This window comes from Eulemur rufifrons, chromosome 18 (genome assembly GCF_041146395.1).
Source record: "Eulemur rufifrons isolate Redbay chromosome 18, OSU_ERuf_1, whole genome shotgun sequence".
NCBI classification, from domain to species: Eukaryota; Metazoa; Chordata; class Mammalia; order Primates; family Lemuridae; genus Eulemur; species Eulemur rufifrons.
This window is the reverse complement of record NC_091000.1, coordinates 41966610-41992668: the sequence shown is the minus strand read 5'-3', so window position 1 is coordinate 41992668 and position 26059 is coordinate 41966610. Positions and strand designations below refer to the sequence as shown.

Genomic DNA, 26059 nt, shown 5'->3' with positions numbered 1-26059 from the left:
TTGAGCTCAAATCCCTTCACTGCTTTGTATTTGCCAGAAATTCAGAATGTGCTGGTAACACCACAGAACCAATCTATACTCTGGACCTTTCCTTCATTACTGACCGTATGCCAACATACATACCATGAGTTGAATGTATGCCAATCACCTTTCACCGTGAAATCTAGCTTTTTTTAGGGGAGATTATCTGTGATTTGCAGCAGATAATTTGGGCTCTCGGTTCAAATTGAACTCAGTCTTCTAAATGATCTCCCCACTGCAGTGGTGGGGAAGGGAAGAGTGTATCAATCCTACTATCCAATAGATCGTAGACTATAAATTATATGGTACCACCACCAATACAAAAAGCTTCATTGTAAGAAACAAAATGCTGAAATAAGGGCAATGAGGCTTACTAGGGAGGTGATGGAAGATTCTCTAAGCCCGAGTCACATCAGAACGGCGTAGATCTAGATATGGTAACAAAAAGGGCAGAGAAGCTGGCTCAATTGTTTTAAAAGCAATTAAAGTAGGCAACAGAAATGTTAAAAAAAAAAAAAAAATCTGAGGCAGAGACTTTAGGACTAAGAGGTCCAACGGTTGAGACAAACCAACAGGAATTTTTGAGCCCATTCCTTGAAGATAGGGGCTACCTTTTCTCTCTATATCCTTTGCCCGTGGCACAGGAACTGGCATTTGAAAAATGTTAATTACTAACTAAACTGAAACAGGTTAAGCACAAGCACATGACAGAGCTGATGAGCCTCCTGCATTCCCGTGCAGCATGAGATTGCTGGCTTTTATGTCTGCAGGCCCCTGCAACAGAAAAGGACCCCCTGAATATTTTCAGAAGAGTACCTTAGAAAAATACTCAAAGAATTACACATCCTCAGACTACTAAATACCTGACACACAAGTCCCTAAATACATCATGGGGCAATCCAATTGCCTCCATCTAACTAGATCATTTAGTAGCTACTTATTTACTGAAGAATAAACAACTTTTAAAGGAAGAAAAAGATAGAGGGAAATCTAAATGGTCAAGAAAAAGAATACTGGAGAGAGATGAAAAAAATCATCAGCAACTATTTTAGTTACCAATTCAAGGGGCACCAGGGCCACTGGCTGGCCATCCCCGACCAGGCCTGAACTTGCACAGGGTCAGAGAGTTGAAGTGTTAGTTTCAGTGTGTCTAGAGATTTCTGATAATCTTTCCAAAGGAAACTCAACCCCATTAGAGAGAGGGCAGCTTAAATATATTACGATTTGGCTTGTCAGTCAATCTCTAAGCTTTCAGAATTTAAAGAACTCTAAGATCCAGAAAACCATGTAGATTTGTCACAGAAATGCACACCCAAGTTGGACGTGGTGGCATACACCTATAGTCCCAGCTATTTGGGAGGCTGAGGTGGGAGGATCGCTTAAGCCCAGGAGTTTGAGGTTGCAGTGAGCTATGATGACACCACTGCACTCTACCCAGAATGAGAGTGAGACCCTGTCTCAAAAAAAAAAAAAAAAAAAAAAAAGACGAATGAAAGAAAGAAATACACATGCCCATACACCCTATGCCTTGGTATTTAAAATTCCTCTTAGTGAAGGCTCTATTTAAGACATACATATTATAGAACCACAATAAACAAATGAAACACTGAATTATATGTATGTTTCTTTTTAATGTTTTTTCTTAGCTGCGATACCTTAATGGTAGAAGGTGGTAAATAGTAAAATCTGTTAAGATGATTTTTTAAAAGGTTCATAATTTTACCAAGTTCATGTACGTATCAGGGTACAAACACACATACACATCATTGCAGTAACATATAAGTAGCAGTAATTTTAAGAAATTAAGTACTCCAAGAAATTCCATAAAATGTAAGACCAAATGATTTAAACACCTATGAAAATCCTGACCCATCCATCAGCTATCCTTAGGGCTTGGAGGTTGGGCAGGGGGACTGAAGAAAAGGCATAGGAAGGTGGGGCGTTGTTGCACCTCGGCACTGACATATAAACCAACGTGAGCCTCGTTTTGGCCTCCTCTACACCTTGAGGAAAAGGGAGCTACAACATGGATAACTGTCATCTTAGTAAGATTACTTAGTAAAATTTGTCTTCTTAATGTTGAAACTTTTTTTTCCAAAGAGCTTTGTTATTTTGGCTACATGTCACTACAAAAACAAACCAAAAAGCCCACACCGTATATTTACCCTTTTAAAAGATCTCCTCCAAACCATTATCGTCCCAGATTAATCAAGTCCTCTGATGGAGTTCTTAACGAAAATCTGAGGGAAACACTAATATTAAAAAGTCATTTCCACTTAAAATATGCTTGTTCTACCCCTGTTTTCCCCCTTGAGACAGGGTCTCACTATGTTTCCCAGGCTGGTCTCAAACGATCCTCCCACCTCAGCCTCCTGAGTGACTGGGATTATAGTTGTGAGTCATCACGCCTGACTTAAAATGCTTAAGAAACTTTACGAAACTTACAGATGCTGACATACAATTTTCCTCCTCTCTCTCAAGCTAAGCAGAATCAATTTCAAAATAAGTTTCTTTCCCAAAAAACTTTTCAAATTCTCACATCAGAATGAATCTGCAACATGTTCCTATTTTCTCCATATCCTGAAAAAGGCACTGCCCTATTGCCGCCCTCCCGAGTGCCCACATGCACTGAGCTCCCAACTGCAAGCAGGTGGTCAGGCGGCGCTACCAGCCTGGCGCCTTCCTGCCACCCACCCCAGACCACTGCCACCAGCGTCCACGCCTCCCACGGAAATGTCATCGGGCAACTCAGAAACTTCCGACAGGGCCTGGACTCGGTGAGGAGCTGCGGACGACTGTTACGGTGGATGGTAATGGAAAGCCACTACCGTTTCTCCCTTGCTCTGCTCACACGAGAAGTTAGAAACAACCATTTACGCAGTTCTACCTTGTCAACATCTCATTTACCCAAACTACTTTCCTGTGAAGATTTCTCAAGATATTAATAGCCTAACAAATGAAATGCTGTTTTATAGATCTTTAGTGGTTTCTCAAATTATCTTGGCTGTTACAGTTTGTTGAATCAACAGAATAAGCCTGGTTAATTTGTAGGCTCTGTGGATTTGTGGGTCCCTTTCCTGGGAGTGTTAAATGCCTAGGATGTCTCAGTTTCAAGGTTCTACATCAGATCTCTGAGGACACAAAATATGCTGCCTGGATTCACATACACACAACTTCTGCTTAACTTAAAACTTCCAGGAACAAGAAATGTCTATGAGGTTTGAATAATCAGAAGAGCTGTGGCCCTGATAATTCAACAAAGGCAATGATAAGCCAACAGCAAAGGCCATGAAGTCAGACAGGATTGGGCTTGAATATGACCTCAGTCGCTGACTAGCTGTGTGGGACCTTAGCAATGCCTTACCCGGGCCTCAGTTTCTACATCTGTAAAATGGGATAGTACCTCACTCAGTTTCTGTGAGGTTTAAATGCAGTTTAACGCATAGGTTTTCTGTAAGAAGAATGTGTGTGGAACACGTAGCATCTAACACGCTGAGTACCCAGACAGTCGTGCTGATTTCCCACACCACCCCTCCCTGTACTGACCACGTCCGCTGAAACCTCAAACTCAGAGCTCATAAACAGTGAGACCGTGGCCAGACTGTGGACAACACTGCCCTAGTTATGCACTTTACCTAAACCCTCAAACTTCCTAAAATACCACATTATCATTTCCCTTACAACTGAACCCGCTAGCATGTACCACCCAGACCGTGAAGTTAGAACTGTTCTGCCACACTCACAGCTCCTCACGGTCCAGACCCACCTCACCTTGTACATGTTTACCTCTCAGTGCTCTCTAAGACGACCCCCTTCTCCAGCCTGGGAAGACTCCTGACTCTCACCTCAGGTTGCGCCCAGAATGTCTTCCCGTCCCTGCCACCCGCTAAAAATGTGAACCTCCTTCAAGGACCCAGCTGTGGTCTCATTCCTGCCATGCAGCCTCCCCACACCCACTGCTCTTTGACCTCTGACAGCGCTCCCAGTCTGTGCCACTCATTCCGGCATTTCATCACCCGCTGTCTGAACTTGTTCCGGACTTCATATCTGTCTAACTCAGTGATTTTATAAGTAACTCATCGAGGTAAAAATCATATTTATTTTTCTTCTGTAGCCTCTGAAATGTGCATAACGAAGTGCTGGGCATGTGCAAAATACCTCATACATTCTAGCTGTGGTGAGCAATTTATTTTTGGATTCAACCTAGTTCCTATAAAGTCACCTGCACAATCGTTAATATATTTCTCTTTTTTCCATGCACCACATTGAAATGACTAGCATTTCATGTGATTATCTATTTTTAACTTGATGAAGACTAAGAAAATACCATTTTCGCATATATGCTTCCCATAGCCACTTATTAGTTGATCATGCTGTTTTTCCTGGAGGGTGGGCAGGAACACAGTACTGCTCTACAGATGGGAACACTGAGGCCAAAAAATGTTAAGAGCTTATTAAGTATCCTGGCATGTCAGAAATAGAGTCTCGGAACTCACTTAGTGAGCCTGCCATGCCCTCTACTATGAAATCCTAGGAACTTGTCGGGGTGGAAATCCTTAGAAGATCAGACTGCAAGAAGTGCAATGATGGTCCCAACCCATCGTCAGTGGGAGAAAACATAGCTACTTCTACTACACACTCGCTATGGAACTGCCCCGTCTTGAGGCTGCTCATGTTGTCCAATAGATACTCTAAACTGACCCTTTATCCATCCTCAAAGATGTCTCAGCCCATTCGCAAAATCCACCCACAGAAAAGAAACCTGGTTATCACTTACCATTCTTAAACCACCTCCAGTATATAAGTCATCTAGAAACTCTTTTACTAAATGCTAAGCATCCAGACATTCCTGACGGCAATTTTACTAAGAGGAGGGGACAGACAGACCCCTGTTGGTGGCAAAGCCAGTTCTGCAGGTAGGTTAAGAAGATGCTCATTCAACTCCATCAGCCGAGGGGTCTGAGTTCCCAGAAAGAGCCAGGCCACCCCTGCACCTTCCCCGCTTCTCATCCCCACTCACCCGCTGCTGCTGACGCCAGCTCAGGGTCCTCACCACAGCCGCGCTGGCGCATCCTCAGCACCCTGGCCTTCCCCTGCTGCACGCTCTACCACACTGTATTTCCTGCGAGACTTCACACTCCCTGAGGACAGGGGCCATGTCGTCTTCTCTCTGGCTGGTTTTAAGAGTTTTATCTTTGATGTCTAGTAGCTAAGTGTGAATCCGTTTATACTTTCCCCACTTGGGAGTCAGTGTGTTTATTTGATCTGAAAAACTCTAGTCATTCTTTCTTTGAATATTGTTTTCCTTCATTTGCTCTTCTCTCCTTCTGAATGTGCTTTTCATGTTTCAGAAAAATCTCTTCATTCCAGCCTCCACGTCTTTTACTTGCTTTTCCCTATTTCTCATGTCTTTCTTCTCAGAGCCTCCATTTCACAAGTCGTAATTCTCTTTCGCTGTATTTAATCTGCTCTGCTCTTTAACCTATCCCTTGAGTTTTAATTTCAATGACTGTTTTTCAATTTTAGAAGTTCTTTTTAGTTCTTACACAAATCCAAATAATCATGTATCACATTATCCCATCTTAAGTTTCCGATTCCTTTTTTTTTTTTTTTTTTTTGAGACAGAGTCTCACTTTTGCCTGGGCTAGATAGAGTGCTGTGGTGTCAGCGTAGCTCACAGCAACCTCAAAGTCCTGGGCTCAAGCGATCCTCCTGCCTCAGCCTCCCGAGTAGCTGGGACTACACGCATGAGCCACCATGCCCAGCTAATTTTTTCTATATATTTTTAGCTGTCCATATAATTTCTTTTTATTTTTAGTAGAGACCAGCTCAGGCTGGTCTCGAACTCCTGAGCTCAAACGATCCTCCGGCCTCGGCCTCCCAGAGTGCTAGGATTACAGGCGAGAGCCACCGCGCCCGGCCTCCGATTCCTATTTTTATCATTGTAAACATTTTAAACATAGCTACCTAACAGTCACTGCAGATTGGAGGAGTGCTCATTCTCCTGCTCGTGTTTGCTTACTCTGCCTCATGATGGCTTCTGGGTTTCTTCAGATAAGGTTTGTAATTTCTGAATGTGGGCCTACCTTGCTGGAGCTATGTTTCATTTTCCTACATTTGTCTCATGAGCTTGTGGCTGTGAAGGTGTCTAAAGTAGTGTGCTTCCTTTGGCCAGATGCTAGAGGTTTCAATGCTCCTGGTTTTTATGTTTATTTCTTAGATAGCGATCCCCAAGTCACTCAGGTAGAATAAATCTGGACCCCAAACTCACAAATCACACAGGCCTGGGGTTCTGATTTCTCACGGGTGACTTTATTCCTCCCCTCCCCCGCCCCCCCCACCTACCCCCAGTTTCCCACCTATTTCTTTGCTGCTTCACTGCTTATGTCTGAAGTTTTCTAGTTTCCTTTTCATGAAAAAATAGCTCTTTGAAGCTCCAGGCTTTAAGTAAAGTGCTCAACTCCAGGTCCCAAGCCTACGTGTATGCAAGACCACAATCTCTCACTCTGGGGTGAATTAAGAACCTCAGCACCAGTTCCTAGGACCTGTAGCCAGACTGAAATCCCAGAGGGCCACCCTTACATCAGACCATGCTTACTGCTCTGGTTTTGGTTTCTATTTGTTTTTGGCACAAAAGGATTTCCATATTTTTCATGTGCGGGTATTATAACAATGGAGCTTGGGTCCAAACTGTAAAATTTGGATTCAGTCAAAAGGCCGCACTCAAGGGTCCAGAAGGCCACATGTGGCCCCAGGGCTGCAGGCTCCCCACCCCTCTGGGCTGTAAACACAGTACTGCACACATAAAAGGTACTCAGTATTTTTCAGTAGATAAATAAGTCTCCAAGGTGTGACTCTCGCCTTCCTGCCCAGAAGCATCTCCAGCTTCCCTGCCCCATCCCTGGTTACATGAGTCAGCCAGACAACCAGAAGTGCCATTACCAGAGATGTCTAGTACATCAAACATATTTTTAACATATGAAAATACCAGAAGGGGTAACAATTATACATGATCTTATCGTAACTCTGTAAGTATTTATCAGAAATTCTTTCTCTCAGAAACAGGTTCAGTGTCAGTCATTAAAGTCTTAAGAGCTGTAATAAGGTAAAAAAAGAAAATCAACTACTGTGGAAAGGAAACTACTAAGGAACTATTAAGGAAAAAGAAAATCAACTACTGTGGACCATCAGACACAGCTGAGGAATCCTGGTAGGTACACCAAGGTGGGGGACTCCAGGGACCCTAATGACATCACGAAGACCTGGGCAGAGGGAAAGAGAGAAGGGTCCAAAGTTTGGAGGGTGCAAAGAAAACACTTGACCTTCTTGTACTCATGCTTGTGACCACCAGGCTCGCTGGACAGACGCCCAAATGCGGCCCGTGGCCTTGAAGACACAGTGTGCGACCTCTGGAACGGCTGAACTGCCAGACTGGCTACTTGTTGAGGTAAGACGCAGTTGGAAGTCATGGAAAAGTGCCCAAAGTCAAAAAGGGTCATCAGAATAAGGTTATGTGAAGATTTGTGCAACTCCAAAACACAATATAAAATGAGAGAGGGTCGGTAGCTTTTTGTGCCTGCAAGATATTTGGCACAGAAGTCCAAATATCTTGTAGGTAGTAAAACAGTTTGGGAAAGAGACATGTAAAAAAGTAAAACAATGCAAGAGACATGAAGCCTAAGAGACCTATAAGCTTTTATTCTCCTTTAGGTAAAGAAAATGAACACAAAGAGGTACAGGCATCATGTCTAAACACATTACTCTTCTCCTTCTTTCTTTTAAAGAAAGACCATCTGCCATTTCTTTTTACTTTTATCACAAAGGGACACACTAACCCTCAGTTTTATCTGTAGTAATAAACATACATGAACCTAAACCCAGTTGTACAGGGAACAGTCAAGTAACATTAATGAGTGCTTTCTATGTGCCAGGCACCCAGGCGAGGCACTAGGGTATAAAGGAAGAAAAGTCCGTTTTCTGCTTCAGGGTGCCAGCACACCTCCTGGGAGGAATGACATTTGGAATAGAACAGAGGTACAGTGCCCGAGATGGTTTCAGAGAAGAGGCACCATTGGGTCTTCAAAAATGTAGAGAAATTTGTTCAATAGTGCCCTAGGCAAAGAAGGCATAATCTACACAGGAAGGGAGGTGTGAGAAAAGGCAGACCATTTAAGGAAGGGCAGAAAGAGTGACCAGAACATAAAAGGAGACATAGGGGTGTGTGAGTGTGTATTTGAAGGACATAAAAGCTAAGGAGTTTATAGTTTATTCTCTTTAAAAATGGAAAACTCATGGCCGCGCGCGGTGGCTCACGCCTGTAATCCTAGCACTCTGAGAGGCCGAGGCGGGTGGATCACTCGAAGTCAGGAGTTCGATACCAGCCTGAGCAAGAGTGAGACCTTGCCTCTATTAAAAATAGAAAGAAATTAGCGGGCCAACTAAAAACATATAGAAAAAACTAGCCAGGCATGGTGGTACATGCCTGTAGTCCCAGCTACTAGGGAGGCTGAGGCAGAAGGATTGCTTGAGCCCAGGACTTTGAGGTTGCTGTGAGCGAGGCTGATGCCACGACACTCTAGGCCTGGGCAACAGAGTGAGACTGTCTCAAAAATAAATAAATAAATAAATAAAAATAAAAATGGAAAACTCTTAAAGCTAAACAGTAAATGATCATATTCATGCTTTAGAAAGAGTCCGCTTTTGGCACTACACAAGATGATTGGAAGACGGAAAACTGGACACAGGGATACTATTAATATTATATTTGAGAATTTTAAGGGACACTTAAGATTGTAGTCACAGTGAGAAGGGGAGAGAAAATCACAAAGATTTCAGACTAGAGATGGTGATGTCTGGGATCAGTATTGTTTTTCAAAAAAATTTTTTTTTAACCACAATCTACAAGAAGAAATACATTTTACCATTATGACCCAGTGTATATGCTTGTACATGTGTGATGTATGTACATATAATACAATACAAAGATTTCACTAACCAATAATAACCCTAATTACATGTGATGATTTAAGTTCTATAGAATTTTTAAAAACTGGTAATCAAAACCAGTTATAGGTCAAAACATGTAGTTTAAGAAATCCTCCACAGGCTGGTGGACACAGGTAGTGTTGCATTCAGGGCTGTAGCCACAGAAGACAGTTCTAGAGGCCCAAGGCAAGGCCAGGTTCATTACCAACACAGGGAAATGAAAGCAACAAGAGGTGTTCTAAAAGATTTGTCCTACATATTTGTCCTACATGTTTCCTTTGCAGGCTATTGTTTTTAAGGTTGTTGTTGACCTGAGGCATTTAATGCTATCTGTGTTACTTAAGGAATGATTTACCATTTGATGGGACTTGCTGTTCTTTTGTAGTCTTGCTGGTTGATTACACTGCATGGATTAATTAGGTATTCATGAGCATACATATCTCACCGCCAGGCTTTTAGCAAAGCTCCTTATCTGTGCTATGGATTCCTGCATGATATTTCTGGAGTCAATCTGTTGCTACACTTAAAATTAAATGGAAGAGGCTGCTATATCCAACTGTTAATTCATTTTATATACTACTCTGTAAAATGCCTGAAGCCCTGGAGCATAGGTTTTTAAAAAACAAAACCATTAAAATGTGATGCTAATTTTGGTCTTGATGACTATACCCTGCAGAGTTAGCGCTGCCTGGTCTGCTCCAGGCAAAGAGAAAGTGATGCTGTGAGCACTGAATGAACGTGTGCATGGGTTCTGTTCCGTCATCTCCAACAGGAGTTCCCTAAGACTGAAAAGGCCATTGACTAGTTAGGAGAACTTTAAGTCCATTTGCATGTAACTTTAACTTTAATAGTAATTTTCATTTTTACTAAAATAACGGTTGTCATTCTGTTCTCCCATTTTAAAAACATGTTATATTGCTTTATCATTTACAAAACACTTTCACGTGTATTATTTTTTAATAGCTAACATTTATTGGGTATTAGTAATGCCCACCCAATGTTAGTAATGTTAGTAACGGGCCAGGAACTGTGCAAAACACTTGATATGTATTGTCTCACAGAACCTTGAAACCAAATCCATGATGTAGGTATTGTTCATTTTCCAAATTGGAAAATGAAAGAAACTTGCCCAAGGCCACAAAGCTCCTATGGGGTGAGCCATGATTCAAACTCAGGTTTGTCTGTCTTCAGAAGTTAAACTCTTAAGCACTGAATTATATTTTGTCTGTTCCTCTAAATACGTTTTTCTGAGGCTTAGCGATGCCAGCTGATTTATATAAGATTATCAGCAAATGAGTGATAACGCCAGAACTCAAACTCAAGCCATCAGTGCTAAGTCGGAGCTCTTCCGCCACCTTACACTGCTCCACAGTTTAATGACCGCACATTACCCAGGTCAGCAGCATTCACAGGCAGGACCCAGGAGAAAAGGAAGAGAGGGAAAAGGCTCCTCCAGAGTCACAGGCACAAAGTGCTGCTGGCATGACCCCACCCTCCACTTAAAATCAAAAGGAAAACAGAGGAAAGAATGCACATTTAGATGTGGCAGGAAAAAAAAAATGAAACAATATTACTTTACACTAATTTAAGGCAGCTGTATAACCTCTGTTAGGAGACAGAGTTCAAATGGCAGAAAAGAGGTAGTATATGGACTAAACAAGAACATGTGTTTAAATATTTAAAGAACTTCTGAATTTTAACATGGGAAAGTCAATAATAAAAATGAAAATAGATGAAATAAAGTTAATATATCTTTCTTTCACAAGAGACCAGGATAAGGAAAAGTACAAAAAGAAATTCTTAGTATTGGAAGCTCTAGAAAGCAATCCCTCAATGAGAGAAAAACCTCCAAACTAGTCCACTGTGGTTATAAAAAGCACACATATACAGCCAGGTGCAGTGGCGTGTGCCTCTAGTCTCAGCTACTCGGGAGGCTGAGGTGGGAAGATCACTTGAGCCCAGGAGTTCAAGTCCAGTCTGGACAACACATCGAGATCCCATCTCTTAAAAAAAAAAAAAATAGTACACATATACATAAGACAGATTTTACAATCCAAATCATGCACCGGTCTAGAAGACAGATCAATAATCTAAATCAATTGATTTTAAACAGTTATTAAAAATCCTTCTCTAAAAAGAATTATGAATATCAAAGTCCAATAAAGTCTAGCATGAACACTGGGAAAATCGCTAACGTCCAAAAAATAGGTTTTGATTGATAAAGCAATTTATTCCAATTTTCTCTTCCTCAATAAGCCATTATTATAGCTCTAACTCTGGTCATGTACTTGTTCTTGGATCTTTGCTTCTTTTTTTGGCAACATACTCAAGAATTCAAATAATCACTAGGCTGTATGGAGCAGTAAATTCAATATAGTATTTAATAAAATACTCAACTTATTTTTCAACAAATATTTATAAATAGATGTTGAAAGTAAAGCTGTTTAAAAACAGACAAAAAACACTGCCATAGACCAGAGTGCCAGTCTGAGAGGCAGTTTAAATGGAACACTACTTCAAAAGCAAAATTCATTATGATGAATGTGTCAAATGAAATTAGAAATCCACTAATGCTAATTGGATATATTCTGAATGCATTAAACTTCTGAAGATATTTTTATGAACCGTTTGCAATTTCCTATTAACACCCACGCATGGCTGCACTTTGGATATACCCGCAATTTGACACAATATAGGTTATTATGCTTAATAACTTTCGATCTCTCAGGGTGATTACATAGTTTAAAGAAATGAGAAAAGCTACAGCGTGAAAACACTACTTCTGAAAGGCAGGGAAAATGAAATATTAAAAAGCTTGAAGAGTAATGACAGAGTAAATATGGTTGTGTTTTTTCAAATGTAAGAATTATAGAGCCAGATGGTCACCATGAAAATCTAATATATAAAAATTAGAACTTGCCAGCCTATGGAAAACATAAAAAATTTCAAGACTGGTTTTACAGATAAGTTGAAAGAGGGTTTCTCAATCCATGGACATTTCCATAATGGTCAGTGAGTGAATACAGGGCATTCAGACAAAATCCCCCAGCTGCTAAGACTGCTGTCACTGAGGACAATCCCATCAGTTCACATGCAGTCTCTCGGTGCCTCTGCCAGAAGCAGAACACTGGGCTTCGTGGGAGAAAGGTCCAGTGAACACCAGTGTTCTTAGGAAACAAAACGACAGCAGAGTAGAAAGAAAAAACCCAACAGGTTTTGCATATATGGTTTATATAAACATAAGGTGCTGAGAGAAAAGGAAATGAAGTCCTCTAATTCCCTGCCTTAACGTCACAGGCAGCTACAAGGCATATATAGTCTATAAAATTGCAGAGGCATCATACAGTGCTTAGGACAACTCAGAAAGATGACACCATCCAATGACGGCATTGTTCTTATCCTAGGGTCACTGATGTACAGACCCGTGGAAGGATAAATGAGTATATAGCATTCATTGTAACTATGAAAATAAATTATATTACGTATAGAGACAAAAGAAACATCACAGCTTCATTCCAGGGATATCCCAGTGAGGGTGGCGTTGGCCCACACGGCAGGGTGGAGTTAGGAATGTCTGGCCACACTGCTCATCTCTTCACCCTCCCCACTGAGGGGGATTAGGAGGACACCAGCTTCACTACTGAACTTTTCTTCCCATTCCACACAAATATCCTTAGCCTGTTTAGCCTGTGTCTGATGCATGTTTAGTCTTCACAGAGGAGATGCTCAGGCCAAAGATAACATGCAATCCCTTCTGTTCCACCTAGAGAAAAATACTTGTTGGGTGAGGAGATAAGTAATAAGCCAAACTCCAATTTTCTTAATGTGATAAAGACTTTCTCTACTGCACAAGATACAATATTTTTCTAATGCAAAACATTTATTTTTGCACATCTGCCTAACAGCAGCTCAATTAAAAATAGGCCCATCAGACTGACACAGTTGCCTTAACTTCTCAGTTCCTGTCACGCTGCAGATAGCAGAAAAGCACTTAAGGGCAGCTACAAGGCAATTTTCCAGTAAGTCTTGTTAATCTTTATACAGTCATCCTCATGCAGCCATCAAAGTGAACTTAATGACAAATCAGTTAAAATAAATTACTTTTAGGAACTTGTTTAAGAATCAGATAAAAAGCAAACCATATGTGACATCGCTTTGGTCCTCCCCATGATGGCATATAATTGTCACCATCTGTGCTGTTTATTCCATTTGCCAACCTACCTGCCTCTCAACTGCCCCCAGAGCCACACTTTGCCCTTCTCTGTCCCGCTATGGGCCCCAAGAGGCTGACCCCTATGGACCACAGGACCGTATCAGCATCAGCTGTGACCTTGCTCTCTGGCTTCCAGCTGGGCTCAGCCAATGAGAGGCACCGAAGAGATGGGAGGAGAGACGGCAGGAAGTCATCCCCCTCCTCGCTGCTCCTGCAGCTATGCTGCCAGGCCCTGGGTGCTTCACCAGTCCTTGCTGTTTCCGTAACCCTGCCCACATCTCTATAAACAAGCCCTTAATTAGTCTTCTTCAGTCTAAACACCTCCTCGTGGGCCAAGACCTCAGCTGACACACTGTTAGCAGCCAGAGGCTCCAAGCTGGGATCACTCACATGAACTGTGTGGGCCAGGTCGGCCAACAGGCACTGCTTCAGCTTCTCGTCACTGCCGGTCCCATGAAGCACGAGGTCAGGCATGTACGTGGGGCAATAACCTGCCAGAAGTGAGCGGCCGAAGTTTCTTACATTCTGGGTACTGATGCTCTGAGACCTAAAACAACATTTGGCCCATTAAAATACACAGTTGAAAATGTACTTCCTTCTTTCATTATAAGTGAAACAAAAGCTCAGATGACTGGTAAATAAAATAGATTCAGGGTGTCCTGTTTCACTAGTCCTTTAGTAAGTGGTTCATTGGTGTGGGAACAGGAAGGGGTGGGGAAAGAAAAAGAAGTTTTTTTTTTTTTTTTTTAAATGGAAGGCCAGAAAAGTGAAGTATTATATTTCCATGGCTGGTTATGAGTTTTTTCTTGTACCTCATATCAAACATGCACCAGGCGGTCTGTATCAAAAGAGTGAAGATTGAAAAAACCTGAGGAAGGGCTCTTGCCAAAAGTCTGGCTTTAGGAATTTGACATATCTGCACAGGGTGGTGCCCATGACGGTGCAGAAGAACAGAAGAAATCTCTAATTACTGCTTTCAGTCATCACAGACCAAATAATCAACCTGATGGAGTGTTAAGGAAGAGGTGTTGTTTCCCAACCACCTCACGCTGTTCTGATCGGCAGGACAGAGGCCACATGGCGAGTGTAATCCACCACCTCTGAAGCCAGGCATCTGCTGCCAGCCGTACAACTTCCCTACAGATAACAGAAAATTAAACTCCCTGTTCCCTGCCACCACCTCTATCACATCCCTGAGCTTCTCCAAAATGTCATGATGCTGCAGAGACAACCACTGGCCTTTTCATCAGTGAGCTCAGTCGCACTAAGCCAGTGATCATCCTTGGACAAAGGACAGGCTGGAAACTGCCCATCCTGATTTGGTAACACTTCTAATACTTTGAGAAAAAAAGGCACTGTGTGTTAAGCAACCAACATAGCTAACGTGATCATGGGTGTCAGGCCAGGAAGACAGTTATCTGAATCCAGTTCCCTCCACTCCCCGGCCTGCCAGCATTACCTTGGCAGGGGCAGCTCCACTTCCAAGCACCCTTCGGTCCTGTCATCACTGTGACCTAGATCTGGTGTGGCTGAAGCACAGGCTTCGTCGTCACTGTCTCCAAGAGCGCTGTCGGAGCTTTCATTCCTCGGAATGTCTCCTTCGACCCTGAAGTCGGCCTTCTCGTCCTCATCCCCACAGGGGACATCTGCAGCAACCGAGAGGCCAGAGTCCTGCTGGACACACGTGTCTGCAACAGGCTCTAACAGAGGTCCTTCCGCAGCCTTCAGATACAAACCTCGCGTTTTCTCCAGCGTCCCCCTTCCCATTGCTGCCGCAGTGTCGGCAGGCGCACCCGAGCCAGCAGCGTGGTTGAGTTGCCCAGCAGCATCTGTCGCGGTGTCGGTTCTGATGCCTCTGTCCTCAGCAAAACCCCTGTCAGACTCACCTTCATCCCCCTCAGAAGACTGATTCTGAGGACAGCAGACATTCTTTTGAAAGCCAGGTTTGAAGAAGCACCTAGAAACCTGCGGGTCCTGAGCCCCGTCAGTGGCCGCCCTGGGCTCGGCCGAGGGACTGGCCGACTCTGGACATTGTCTGCAGGCCCTTAGCCGCTCTTCCATTTTTTTTGTGCGGCTTTCAAAGTCAGACTCTGGAGATGCGGAGCTTCCAATTTGGAAAGTGACCTTTTCTAAAGAAGGCTTCTCACGGAAATGTCTGTCGGGGCAAGGCCAGGCGGCTGACCGGTCTGGTAGTTTCCTGGGCATCTCCCCTTTCAACTGCTCACTGGCAGTTTGTTGGTGGATCTTCATTCCTGTCCCCAGACCTTCGCAGCTGGAAAATCTTGAAGAGCCATCTTGCGGTGCCTCTTTTAAACTTTCTTCATCCCCACAAAATGCACCCTGAAGTTTCCAAGAACTGTCTAATGCTGCCTCTCGGAATCCCATGGTACAAGCCTCAGAACTCTGCTCTGACCTCTTGTTTCCTTCTTTGTCAGGTTTGGGACCCAGGTCTCTGATGTCAGTGCCCTCCGGGGTCTCAGGAAACCCCGCATGCTGGGGGTTCTTTCTCTCGGCTGTCGTTAGCGGTAGGATGGGGGGTACGAGAGCAGGCTCATTTCTCACCGTAACTACTACATACTCAGACTCCTCCACTTCTCCTTTCTCCAAGGCTGTTACAATCTTGCTCCCATTTAAAACTTGGTCACCTTCACTGTGATTCCCACTCCAGGTCAGCTGGTTCTCTTGTAGCTCGGAGCAACGGAGAAAGTATGTGAGGACATAAAGTATGCGCTGGACCAAATCCTTCTGTTTCCCTACCACCACGGTGCGAGTCAGTCTCACTGGAGAGCCTATGGCTCCATAAAGATCACCTAGAGAGCAAAAGTGGACACAAGACAAAGTCCTCTGGGGTTAGCATGTCACAGATATGTCAGCCTTTACAAGAGCAAAACAGATGACTTGTATTCCCAACCTAGAATCATTTCTTCAGACACCTGATTTCTAATTTTTCTAGTAATGGCCACGTTTTAGTTTTGCCTGTCATGGAGAGTCAGCCTGGAAAGCCCTGGCACAGGCTGCAGCCCACCACCCTAGGTGCATGGAGCCGGGCCATTGTGGACACCACGCCTGTTGGGTCTTCCCATGTAATGCACTGGCTGAGCCAGTGGCTGGCCCAAGCAAGGCTAAAGCCAGGGCTCCGAGTGTGGCCAGATCCAATACTGAATCTCCGAAAGTGGAAGCATTTGTTAGAAGAACCCTAGGACAATGGGCCTTGGGATGAAATCCAAATTCAAGGATTTCTGAACAGAAGTGCAGTGAATCAATTCAAAATACTTCATGAGGTAGTCTGCTTAGATTTCTCTCAAAACACGTACACGTACCAGGTAGAATCAGTTTGATTAACAAGAAGAAAATCACTTAGTTGTGATTAATGAGTCTGAAGGTTTTATTTTATTTCAAATAAAAGTTCTGCCAGAAAAAAAGTATGTCCCATTAGTTATATCCTGACAAGTTGATTAAAAATTGGCTAATGCACCACAGGTCTGCATCCCGCTTAAGGACGGAAGAATACGGGCAAGTGTGTCATCCAACCACCCAGCCCTTAGGAGCGTCTCATCAAAAGTATTTCAGTTAACTATTAAAACTATTGCATTTGATAACTTGATTATTACATTGGATAATATGTTATATATTTGATACTTTGTTGGTAGTAATAATATGGACAATTATAATAAAGAGCCAGTATTTACTGACTGGACAGGCACTAAGCTAAGAGGCTAAAGGTTTATCTCATTGTATCTCTGTATAACCAACCTGGAATTAGAAACCACTAAAGAAATAACCACAATGTTGGAGCAAATCAAAAACTGAAAAGATACAAAATAAAGGAGACATGATACATGGTAGTATTAATAGTTATAAACAAGAACTTAGGAAGTTAGAATTCATCTGAGGAATGCACCTAGAGGGGGGAAAGGTATTATAAAAGCATATACTAGATAAAACTAAAATTAATAAAGACGGAAAAAACTTATGAGAACCACCAGGAAGTACGTGTCCCCAGGGACACATCAGGAAGTTCCTCCTCTGGAGAGTGTTCCCTGGTGTAAGGCTCCTAAGGACATTCAAAGGGCAGGACAGAAATAATAATCAACAGTCCTCTCTATAAAAAGACTGGATTATAGGCCAATAGGACTTAACTTTGCAGCTTTTGCAACTGACTGAGAAATCATCCTAGAATCCAGAAGAGTAACTCAGAAATATAGTCTGATGGTAGGCCTTTTGTTTGAGAAAACTTTCTTGACTAAGAGCTTATTACTCTTACTTTCCTTTGATTACATCTGCCCATTGCTGCAGGGCATCACAGTCTTTTCAGGAATTTGTGGGCCATTTCTGTTAAATCAATTTCAATGTTAATAGAGAAAAAACATTACATTTCTAAAATTTGCTACACCAAACCACAGGGGAAAGGCCACTCAGAATGACATTTTCTAGCAATGCATTTAACTTTTACTATTGCACATTTTAATAACTAAATGGAAAAAAGTAAAACAAGGAAAGTTATTAAAAATACAACTTATAATAATTTAAACTATATAAAGTAATGAGAGCAATGTGTGTAGCACCAGCATTATTACTTTACAGCCAAATATCATAAAATAATGAATGCATCATTGCGATAATAGACCCATAATATTAAAGATTTACTGGATCTTGAATTTGAAGGCAATTTTTTGAATCCTGAATTAAGGAGGCTACTAATTTTTAGAGTAGATTCCTTTGTTTTCATGAGTATAATTTTTTAAAATGAAGAAGAGGTAGCACAACAATGCGAATATCCTTAACACTACCGAACCATATGCTTAGAAATGGTCATGATGATGAACTTTGTTATATTTTTTCCCTCAATTAAAAATAAAAATTTAGATGTAAAACAGAGAGACAAATGGGAGAAAAACAGAGAAAAAAAGGAAGGAGTGAAAGGGTGCTTGCAGGAGAAGACAGAGAGAGCACAGAAGCTGGAAGGGATGTCGGGGGCTGGACGGGAGGAGAGATCAAAGGAAAGGAGGATAAAGTAGACAGTGGAGACCAAGGGAGGAAAGACAGGGAGTAGAGGCACAGAGACAGCAAAGGGGGAATAATAGAGAGAAGGATGGGAAGGGAGAAAGAAAAAAGATGGGACATTAGAGAGGTGCAAAGTGATAGAGGACCAGAGAGAAGGAAAATAGGGTGGAGAAGAGGAGGTGAGGACAGCAAAGAGGGTAAAGCACACATTGGAAAAGAAAAAAAAATGTCTAGGGAAACAGTGAAAAGACAGAAACAGGAAACTAGAAAGAGACGGGAAGAAGAAATGAGGTGGAGAAGCTGAGGGAACTGAGGAGCCGTGTAAAGAGAGGACGGTAAAAAGAGGGGGGTGGAGGTAAGGGAATGTAGAGACAGAAACCCACGCAGAAACTGGGAGAAGCTGAGAAAAAATAAAAAAGGAGATGAGAGGAAAAACTAAGGACCCTGAAGGGACTTATTCATTATTGCATTCTAGAAATGTCTATGCTAGGGAATTCCCCCTTAAACAGTGTTTCCCTACACCCTACACATTTTGACTATGTCTTTATTATCACCATTAGTGCAAGACATTTTCTAATTTCTCTTGTGAAATCTGTTTGGCTTATGGGTTATTAAAATGTGGTTGTTTCATATCTGAGCAGTTGGGAATTTTCTTTCTTTTTTAAAAAATTGATTCATAGTCTAAATCTACTGTATTTTGAAAAAAAATACCATTTAAACTTTTAGGGAAAAAAATGAAGAAATTTCAGACCTTTTTACTTATATTAATTTAAACCAGTGATCTGAGGAGAAAAAGTGCTTTTCATTTCCTTAAACCCTTGAGATCATTAGGTCAAACAGAGACCAATATGGAACCCCTTCAATCCCTGGTGTAAGACAGTGGCCTCCAAACTCTGTACACCCGCACCAGAAAAGAAATACATCTTATACCGCAACCTCACACACCACTGGAAACAAACATTTTACAAAACATATATGTAAGCCGTTCTGATATTTTCCACTCCATTATACCTTTTAAATGCTTTTTTGACCCATTAAATTGCTTCCACAGCCCACCAGTGGGAAAACACTCGCATAGAGCACACATCGCAGGCACAGGCAAGGTCGCTAGGCTCCTGAACAGCAAGTCGGTGAGAGTGTGGAAGGGATCATTGTTCCAGCCTCTCCCTTCCCGACCCTGGGAACGCTGAGAAGCCACGGAGAGCTGGGCGCTGCAGGGGTCCCTGCCTGGCAAGCTCCCAGAGAAGTCTGTGAACTGATTTAAGACAGAATCTTTTCTATCACTTAGGAACCTGGATTAAAATTACACCTGCATCGTTGTATATTCCCAGCAGCTTATTATATTTTTCTATTTTCTGTGACTTGCTAAATACTTAATGAAAAAAATTTTTGGAAGTAAGTTCCTCCTCTGTGAAATTATTGAAGTTCCTTGATGTTTGTAATAACAAACTCAACCAACACTTACACTTGCCTTTGCAAAGCTATCCCGTGCCTTCTCTGCCCTGGGCCTCATCCCCTCCTCACACCTCTCTTGTCAACAGCCAGATCCCTGCTGCCTTGTTAGGGAAAGGGAGGATTGAAGACTTTCGACAATACACGATCTCCCCTGAAAAATGACAATTGTGAACCCACAGGAAGGGGATTCTAACTTGCTATGCTGAACATCGGGAATTAATGGCTCTCAATTAGGTTAAATTTCAAATGAGAAGCATGCCTAATTATAAATACATTTATCTAACTAAATGCACACTGCTTAATTAGCATTGTTTTTAAATGAGTGACCCAGCAGCATGAAACACCATGTTTCCTTAATATCCAGCCCCCTTCCCTTTACCACTTAATGATACATTTTTTCCCAAGGTTATTGGCCCATAACAAAAACAACCACGTTTTGTCTTCCCCAGAGTGAGTTAGGCCATGTTCTGTGTTCTTGTCTCAGTTCAGTGTTGATCGTTTGTATTGTCTATTTAAAAAAATTTTTAATTGACATGTAATAACTGTACATATTTATGGGGTACAGTGTGATATTACAATACCTATATACAATGTGTAACAATCAAATCAGAATAATTAGCATATCCATCACCTTGAACACTCATCATTTCTTTGTGCTAGGAACATTCAAAATCCTCTCTCATAGCTACTAATACTTGAAAATACAGAATAAATTACTGTTAACTGTAGTCATCCTACAGTGCTACAGAACACCAGAATTTATTCCTCCTATCTAGCTGTAATTTTGTACGTTAGGCAATCTCTCCCTATCACCCTCCCTTTAAGTCCATTTTTAACATCCATAAATTCTTTAGTTAATTCATTTAAAACACATCTATTATCCCCAAACCATGAGACTTGAACTCCCTTACACATCTCATGACCAAGGGCAAAAGGACAAGACAACATCTGTATTGCTATAAAATGAGGACAATAGTTATAGGGTAGGAAGGGGAATCTAATCAATATATGTAAAAAGCACTTAAAACAGCACGTGGCTCATAGTGTCATCTTTCGTTTCATTATTATTATTCTGATAGGCTATTTTCTAATACTGGAGTGCTTTCTCCCAGTCCCTATTTCATTTTCTAGAAAATGCCATTTTAACATTTTCTCAAGTAAACCTTCCTGAAAAGCCCCTCCATCCCTCACTCTGTCTCTCTAGATGCCCCTACACTACACTGTTTGCAGCAGCAGCAGCAGCAGCCATAACAAAGGAGCTTTGTATCACTGACTTAATTCCCACAGCAACAATGAGGTAAGTTCCACTGTCACACGTTTCACAGGTGAGGCAACAGGTGCGGGAGAAGCAGGGCAACCTGCCCACCGAGACTGGGCCCTGCCACCAGACCCCGGCCCCATGTGCCTCACCTTTACACCTTCTGTCCCTCTCTTGTCCTCTTGAACACCCCCTATCAAAGGGATATCAGGATCCTCTGAAACCAAGAGATCACAAATCTGCTCCTCTCTTGCGCAGCCAGTGCCAGAGGCTAGGCAGTGTGTGCTACTCAACTCTCCAGCCCAGCATTGTTCAGACCCTGTCTCGATGGGGTGAGTGAGAGTGAGTGTTGAGTTTTTCTTTGTCACTCTAATGTTTGGTGAGTGAGTGGCCCCAGAGTACACTTCTCCTCCACAGGAACCCAGATATGCAACTCCAGTCTCACTGGCCCCAAACTCTATTACCAAACTATGCCAAAGCACTGGATTCCTATACCAAGCCTAAGTACAAAGTTTGAGGAAATAAATGCCATCACTAATTGCAAGGAAGCAGTGTAGAGAAAGACAAGATTTCTGACTTACGCTAAAACTTAAAAGGTGGTGAGATCAGGGTGTGTTACCTTCTTTTTTCCTCCAATCCACTCCATTCTCTAGGGCAGTGGCTCTCAACCAAGCAGTGTTTTGCCAACAACACCCCCAGCTTCACCCTCAACAGCTGATAATGTCAGGAGACATTTTTGATTAGTACAACTTCAGGCAGAGAGGGAGTTCTACTGGCATCTAGTGACTAGAGGCCAGGGATGCCGCTAAACATCCGATAATGCACACGACAGCTCTGCCCCTTCCCTCAACAACTCAACTGGTCCAGAATGTCACCAGTGCAAGGTTGAGAAACCCTGCTCTAGGGTAAACAGCCACTGTGGAATGGGAGAACACAGTTTACCTACCCTGTTTTAAGAGGGTAGAACAAAGCTGCTAGCAGGGGAAGGTGGTAGCCTCACAGTTAGAATCTGTAGGCCAAACTTTTTTTTTATTTTTTTATTTTTTGAGACAGAGTCTCACTCTGTTGCCCGTGCTAGAGTGCCGTAGTGTCAGCCTAGCTCACAGCAACCTCAAAATCCTAGGCTTAAGTGATCCTACTGCCTCAGCCTCCTGAGTAGCTGGGACTACAGGCATGCACCACCATGCCCGGTTAATTTTTTCTATATATATTTTTAGTTGTTCATATAATTTCTTTCTATTTTTAGTAGAGACGGGGTCTCACTCTTGCTCAGGCTGGTCTCCCACTCCTGAGCTTGAGCGATCCTCCCACCTCGGCCTCCCAAAGTGCAAGGATTACAGGTGTGAGCCACCACGCCCAGCCTGGGCCAAACTTCTATTCCCTGCCTGCCCAGTGACAACCCATGAATCACTGGGTTGGAGAGCCAGTATAAACTACAAATTCTAGCAATTTTCCTATTCCGTCCCATACATTCTCCGAATAGTCAAATTAGGTACTAACCCAGCTGCGCCCAGAGTGGATTATATGGATGTGTCTTGGCCAGCATGTTCACTGACTGAGAGGTGCGTTTCTCTGAGAAGGCTTTAATGGGAGGGTGATCCACAGGCATGACAGTTGGTACCCAGGCCAGGTGGTAGGTTAACACTGCAGTCAATAAGGCAGCAAAAAACCTTGGAGAAATGGAAGAAAATACAACCAGATTACTCAGTGCAGGGAGGGGCATGTCCTATATAGCACGTCCACTGGCTACGGAATTTGCATATAAGCCTCCAGAGAGTTAAAGCTTACTGGTTTTTGTTGATCTGTTCTATTAGAAGTGTAAACTCCTTGAGAAAGCGCTGGCAGAGCTGGGTTTTTTCCAAAGTGCTAGACATCATGGTAAGCCATACAGGTTCCGCTATCCTTGGAACAGAATATAAGTTCCAGATAGTCCCTCTATAGAAGAGAAAAAGAAGGGATACACAAAACTGTTACAAATATTATTCTGGATAACCTTGGTATAAAAGAATAAAGGAGAAAACAATAATTTGGATGTATGAAGTCCTTAAGGGATTCAAGCTTCATACATAACACGGGTTGTAAACTATGGCCCACAGGGCCAAATGTGACTGCTACTTTTTATAAATAAAGTTTTATTGGGACACAGTTGTGCTCATTTGTTTACATATTGTCTATGGCTGTTTTGCAAGAAAAAGGCAAAGTTGAGTTGCTCCAACAGACTCTACGAAAAATATGCCAACCACTTATATAAAATATCCATTTTAAAAACAATTCATTTTCACAATGCCTGTGTCAGAATTTACAACCATTTTTATAGTAAATAATAAAGAGAGAAAAGAAAGTACATGCTAGTTCAGGGGCAACTCAACTCTCCCAATTTCTGATTGATGCTTTGGGGTTCACTATGTCAAAGAACCCTATTCATTTTAGATGGAAAAAACCACACAAATGGCTCTTGTTTACTATATGATACACTAAGTTTTTACATGGAGGTCTAGAGAGATTGGGTTACCTGCACAAGACATACAAATATTTAATGACAAGGTCAGGGTGAGAATTCAGTTCTCAATACCTGGCACAGAGGACTCTACTCTAAGTTATATGCCTCACAAATGCTTTTGTAAAGAGCATACTAACTTGGCTTAGGATGTCCACTTAAAAGGCCACTGTATCTCTGAATTTAAAACACATCCACTACTCCCAAATCAAGATAGATGAGACATATTCTGACTTGACATTCTAACTATGTACAGGAAAGAATTGGGACACAATAGAATTCTACCTTGACAAAAAACAAAGCAGCTGCTGAGTTAGGCAGCAATGGCAACAGTTATATATCACTGGACTCATTCACTAAAACTAAGGTCTCCAAATGCTAGCACTTTATTCTGGCACCATTTCTGGAGGGATTGATTGTTGAAGTAAGAACAAGACCTAGGTACACAGTGAGGTTTTTTTGGTTCTGTACGTTCAGTTTCTTGATGCCTGAAAAATGGATACTTTCATGAAGGTAGTATGTAAACTCTCGAGCACAAGCCAGCATCTATTCTGGCCATAATGAGCAACAGGCAAAACCAGTGATGCCCACACAAACTATGGAAGGTTTACTAATCATCAGATAGCCATCAAAAAGCACAACCTCACATTCTTTCTCCCATACATGACTTAAGTTTTAACAATCACCAGATAATGACTAATGTGTTACTTGAGTTCTTTATGCATAACCCAGAGTTCATAAAGGCTGGTGATTTTGTTCCAGGTAGCATTATAGAGTTCACCAACATATACTTTAAGCATCATAAAATGTTCTAATATTCTAAGAACTGTAAAATATTTTTATCCTCCGGCTATGGAGTAACAGTTTGACTCATTAGTTCATGCCTGCTTTGGAGTGGGACTCCATTCCCATGGAGATATTGGCTCTAGGAAATGGTGCAACAATCCCAACTCAGCACGATGAGACAGAATCCCACCTGCTACCCAAAGCAGTGTACCTTTCCACCCAGACATTAGGTGCAAGGACTCTAGAAAACCACCTTCCAGAGTACAAAGATCATCAGTTAGAAATTAACTATGAAGACACACTAATGTGCTCATATAATTTAATGCCTAGGCCAGGAAACTTATAAGAGGACACTGGGTATAAGCTAGGACTTTTCTGGCAAGCTGGACTGTATGTCTCCCTGACATGCATTCTCCCGCCATCTATGCTTCAGATAAGTATCTCTGAACTCAAGTTTCCACATCTGTAAAACAGGGTTAATAATGCTTACCCTTAGGGCCTTTGTGAGGATGACAGGAGATAATGAACAGACTGGTAAGAGACACCTGAATATTAGCTTTCTCCATTCACCCTGTTAAAACAGTCATGTCAAAGACTGTCCATTGGGCAGTAGTGAGGATTACTCAGCGGTGGGTTACTTAAATTTTTTGCTCTGTTTGGTCTCAGAGTCCATCTTGAAGGGCAAAGCTGCTAGAGAGACTAATAATTGCCAGCCTCCTAACTCTGCGAAGGCACGGGTCTCTCCGTACCCCTAGGTCCATGGCTGCTATTGCTACCGCTGCTCATAAATATCCCTGGTTGGATTTGCCAAACTTTGCCACTTTACCTGAATTCCCCCAGAGCTTCCATCAGACGGCTGACGTAAAACTGGACGCGGAGGCTTGATTCTGCTATTTTCCTGCAGGAAATCATGGCCTTCATCGAAGAGAAAGCAAGCCAAATTACTGAGAAGAAATTTTATAACATATCTACTGGGCTTTTTAATGAAAGATAATATTATAATCAATTAGAAACACTCAATAATGCCTTCAGTCATGAAAAAGCAGTAATTTCCTTCCCTCCAGCAATCCAGTGTCTGGTAACTAACAACAAAACCTAAGGATCTATCACTGCTGTGGGTGATTTAACTTCTTTAGGAAAGAGATCTGATACATAAACAAAGTGATTCTGTCATCTTTAAAGCCCCATAATTGCTTCTTTATTTGACATTGGATTACATTCTTATTACCTTTTCAATTGCACTCTTCAGCCTGTTCATGTGAGATTCAAACAGGGGAAAATGAGAAAAAAAGAAGTCCTGGAAATTCTTTTGTGCTTCTTCTTTCTCACACAAGGAAAAGATGATGCTTATGGCAATTTTCTTTCTCCTAACCATGGCTGGATTAGAACTACAGGTTTCTTCAGCCAAGCTGAATGTCTCATCAGTTGACCTGGAGGAAAAAGAAGTTTGAAAAGTTGCCATGCATCAGTGAGACACACTGAAGACAAACTGTGATGCCCGGGGACAGCATTCAGAAAGCTAATTCAGAACACTCAGTCTTAACTAGGAGTGTGTCTACGTCTAGTTCGTTCTCCTCTGTAATTCCCTGTCATGGAAAATGAGAAGAACAGCTGGCCACACATCATTATCCTAACGAGAAAAGAAACTCAAATAAAAACGAAAAATAATTTAAATGTCCCCTTATGAAGACTCTTGTCCTTTTCTCCCTGGATCATTTTTATGTCAGATTGACGGTATTACGAAGGAGTGTGAAATATCTGTTTGCTCAAAATATAGGTCCTTTGTCTTGGTTGACAGATACCAACAGAGGAGAGTTAGAAGAGGAATGATTCTCCGTGG

General features: G+C 42.1%; 1 protein-coding gene across 5 annotated transcripts in view; it reads right to left on the bottom strand.

Annotated features, from left to right (window-relative positions):
* Nucleotides 1-26059, bottom strand: part of FNIP2 (folliculin interacting protein 2) — a 118838-nt gene that overhangs the window by 10790 nt on the left and 81989 nt on the right. For all 5 annotated transcript variants that reach the window (XM_069493735.1, XM_069493737.1, XM_069493734.1 and 2 more), the window contains 6 exons: nucleotides 25448-25649; nucleotides 25046-25134; nucleotides 22725-22871; nucleotides 22437-22606; nucleotides 14679-16029; nucleotides 13610-13766 (listed from right to left, as the gene is read on the bottom strand). In XM_069493735.1, the coding sequence (XP_069349836.1) occupies nucleotides 13610-13766; nucleotides 14679-16029; nucleotides 22437-22606; nucleotides 22725-22871; nucleotides 25046-25134; nucleotides 25448-25649 (2116 nt within the window). The remainder of the gene's footprint in view (nucleotides 1-13609; nucleotides 13767-14678; nucleotides 16030-22436; nucleotides 22607-22724; nucleotides 22872-25045; nucleotides 25135-25447; nucleotides 25650-26059) is intronic.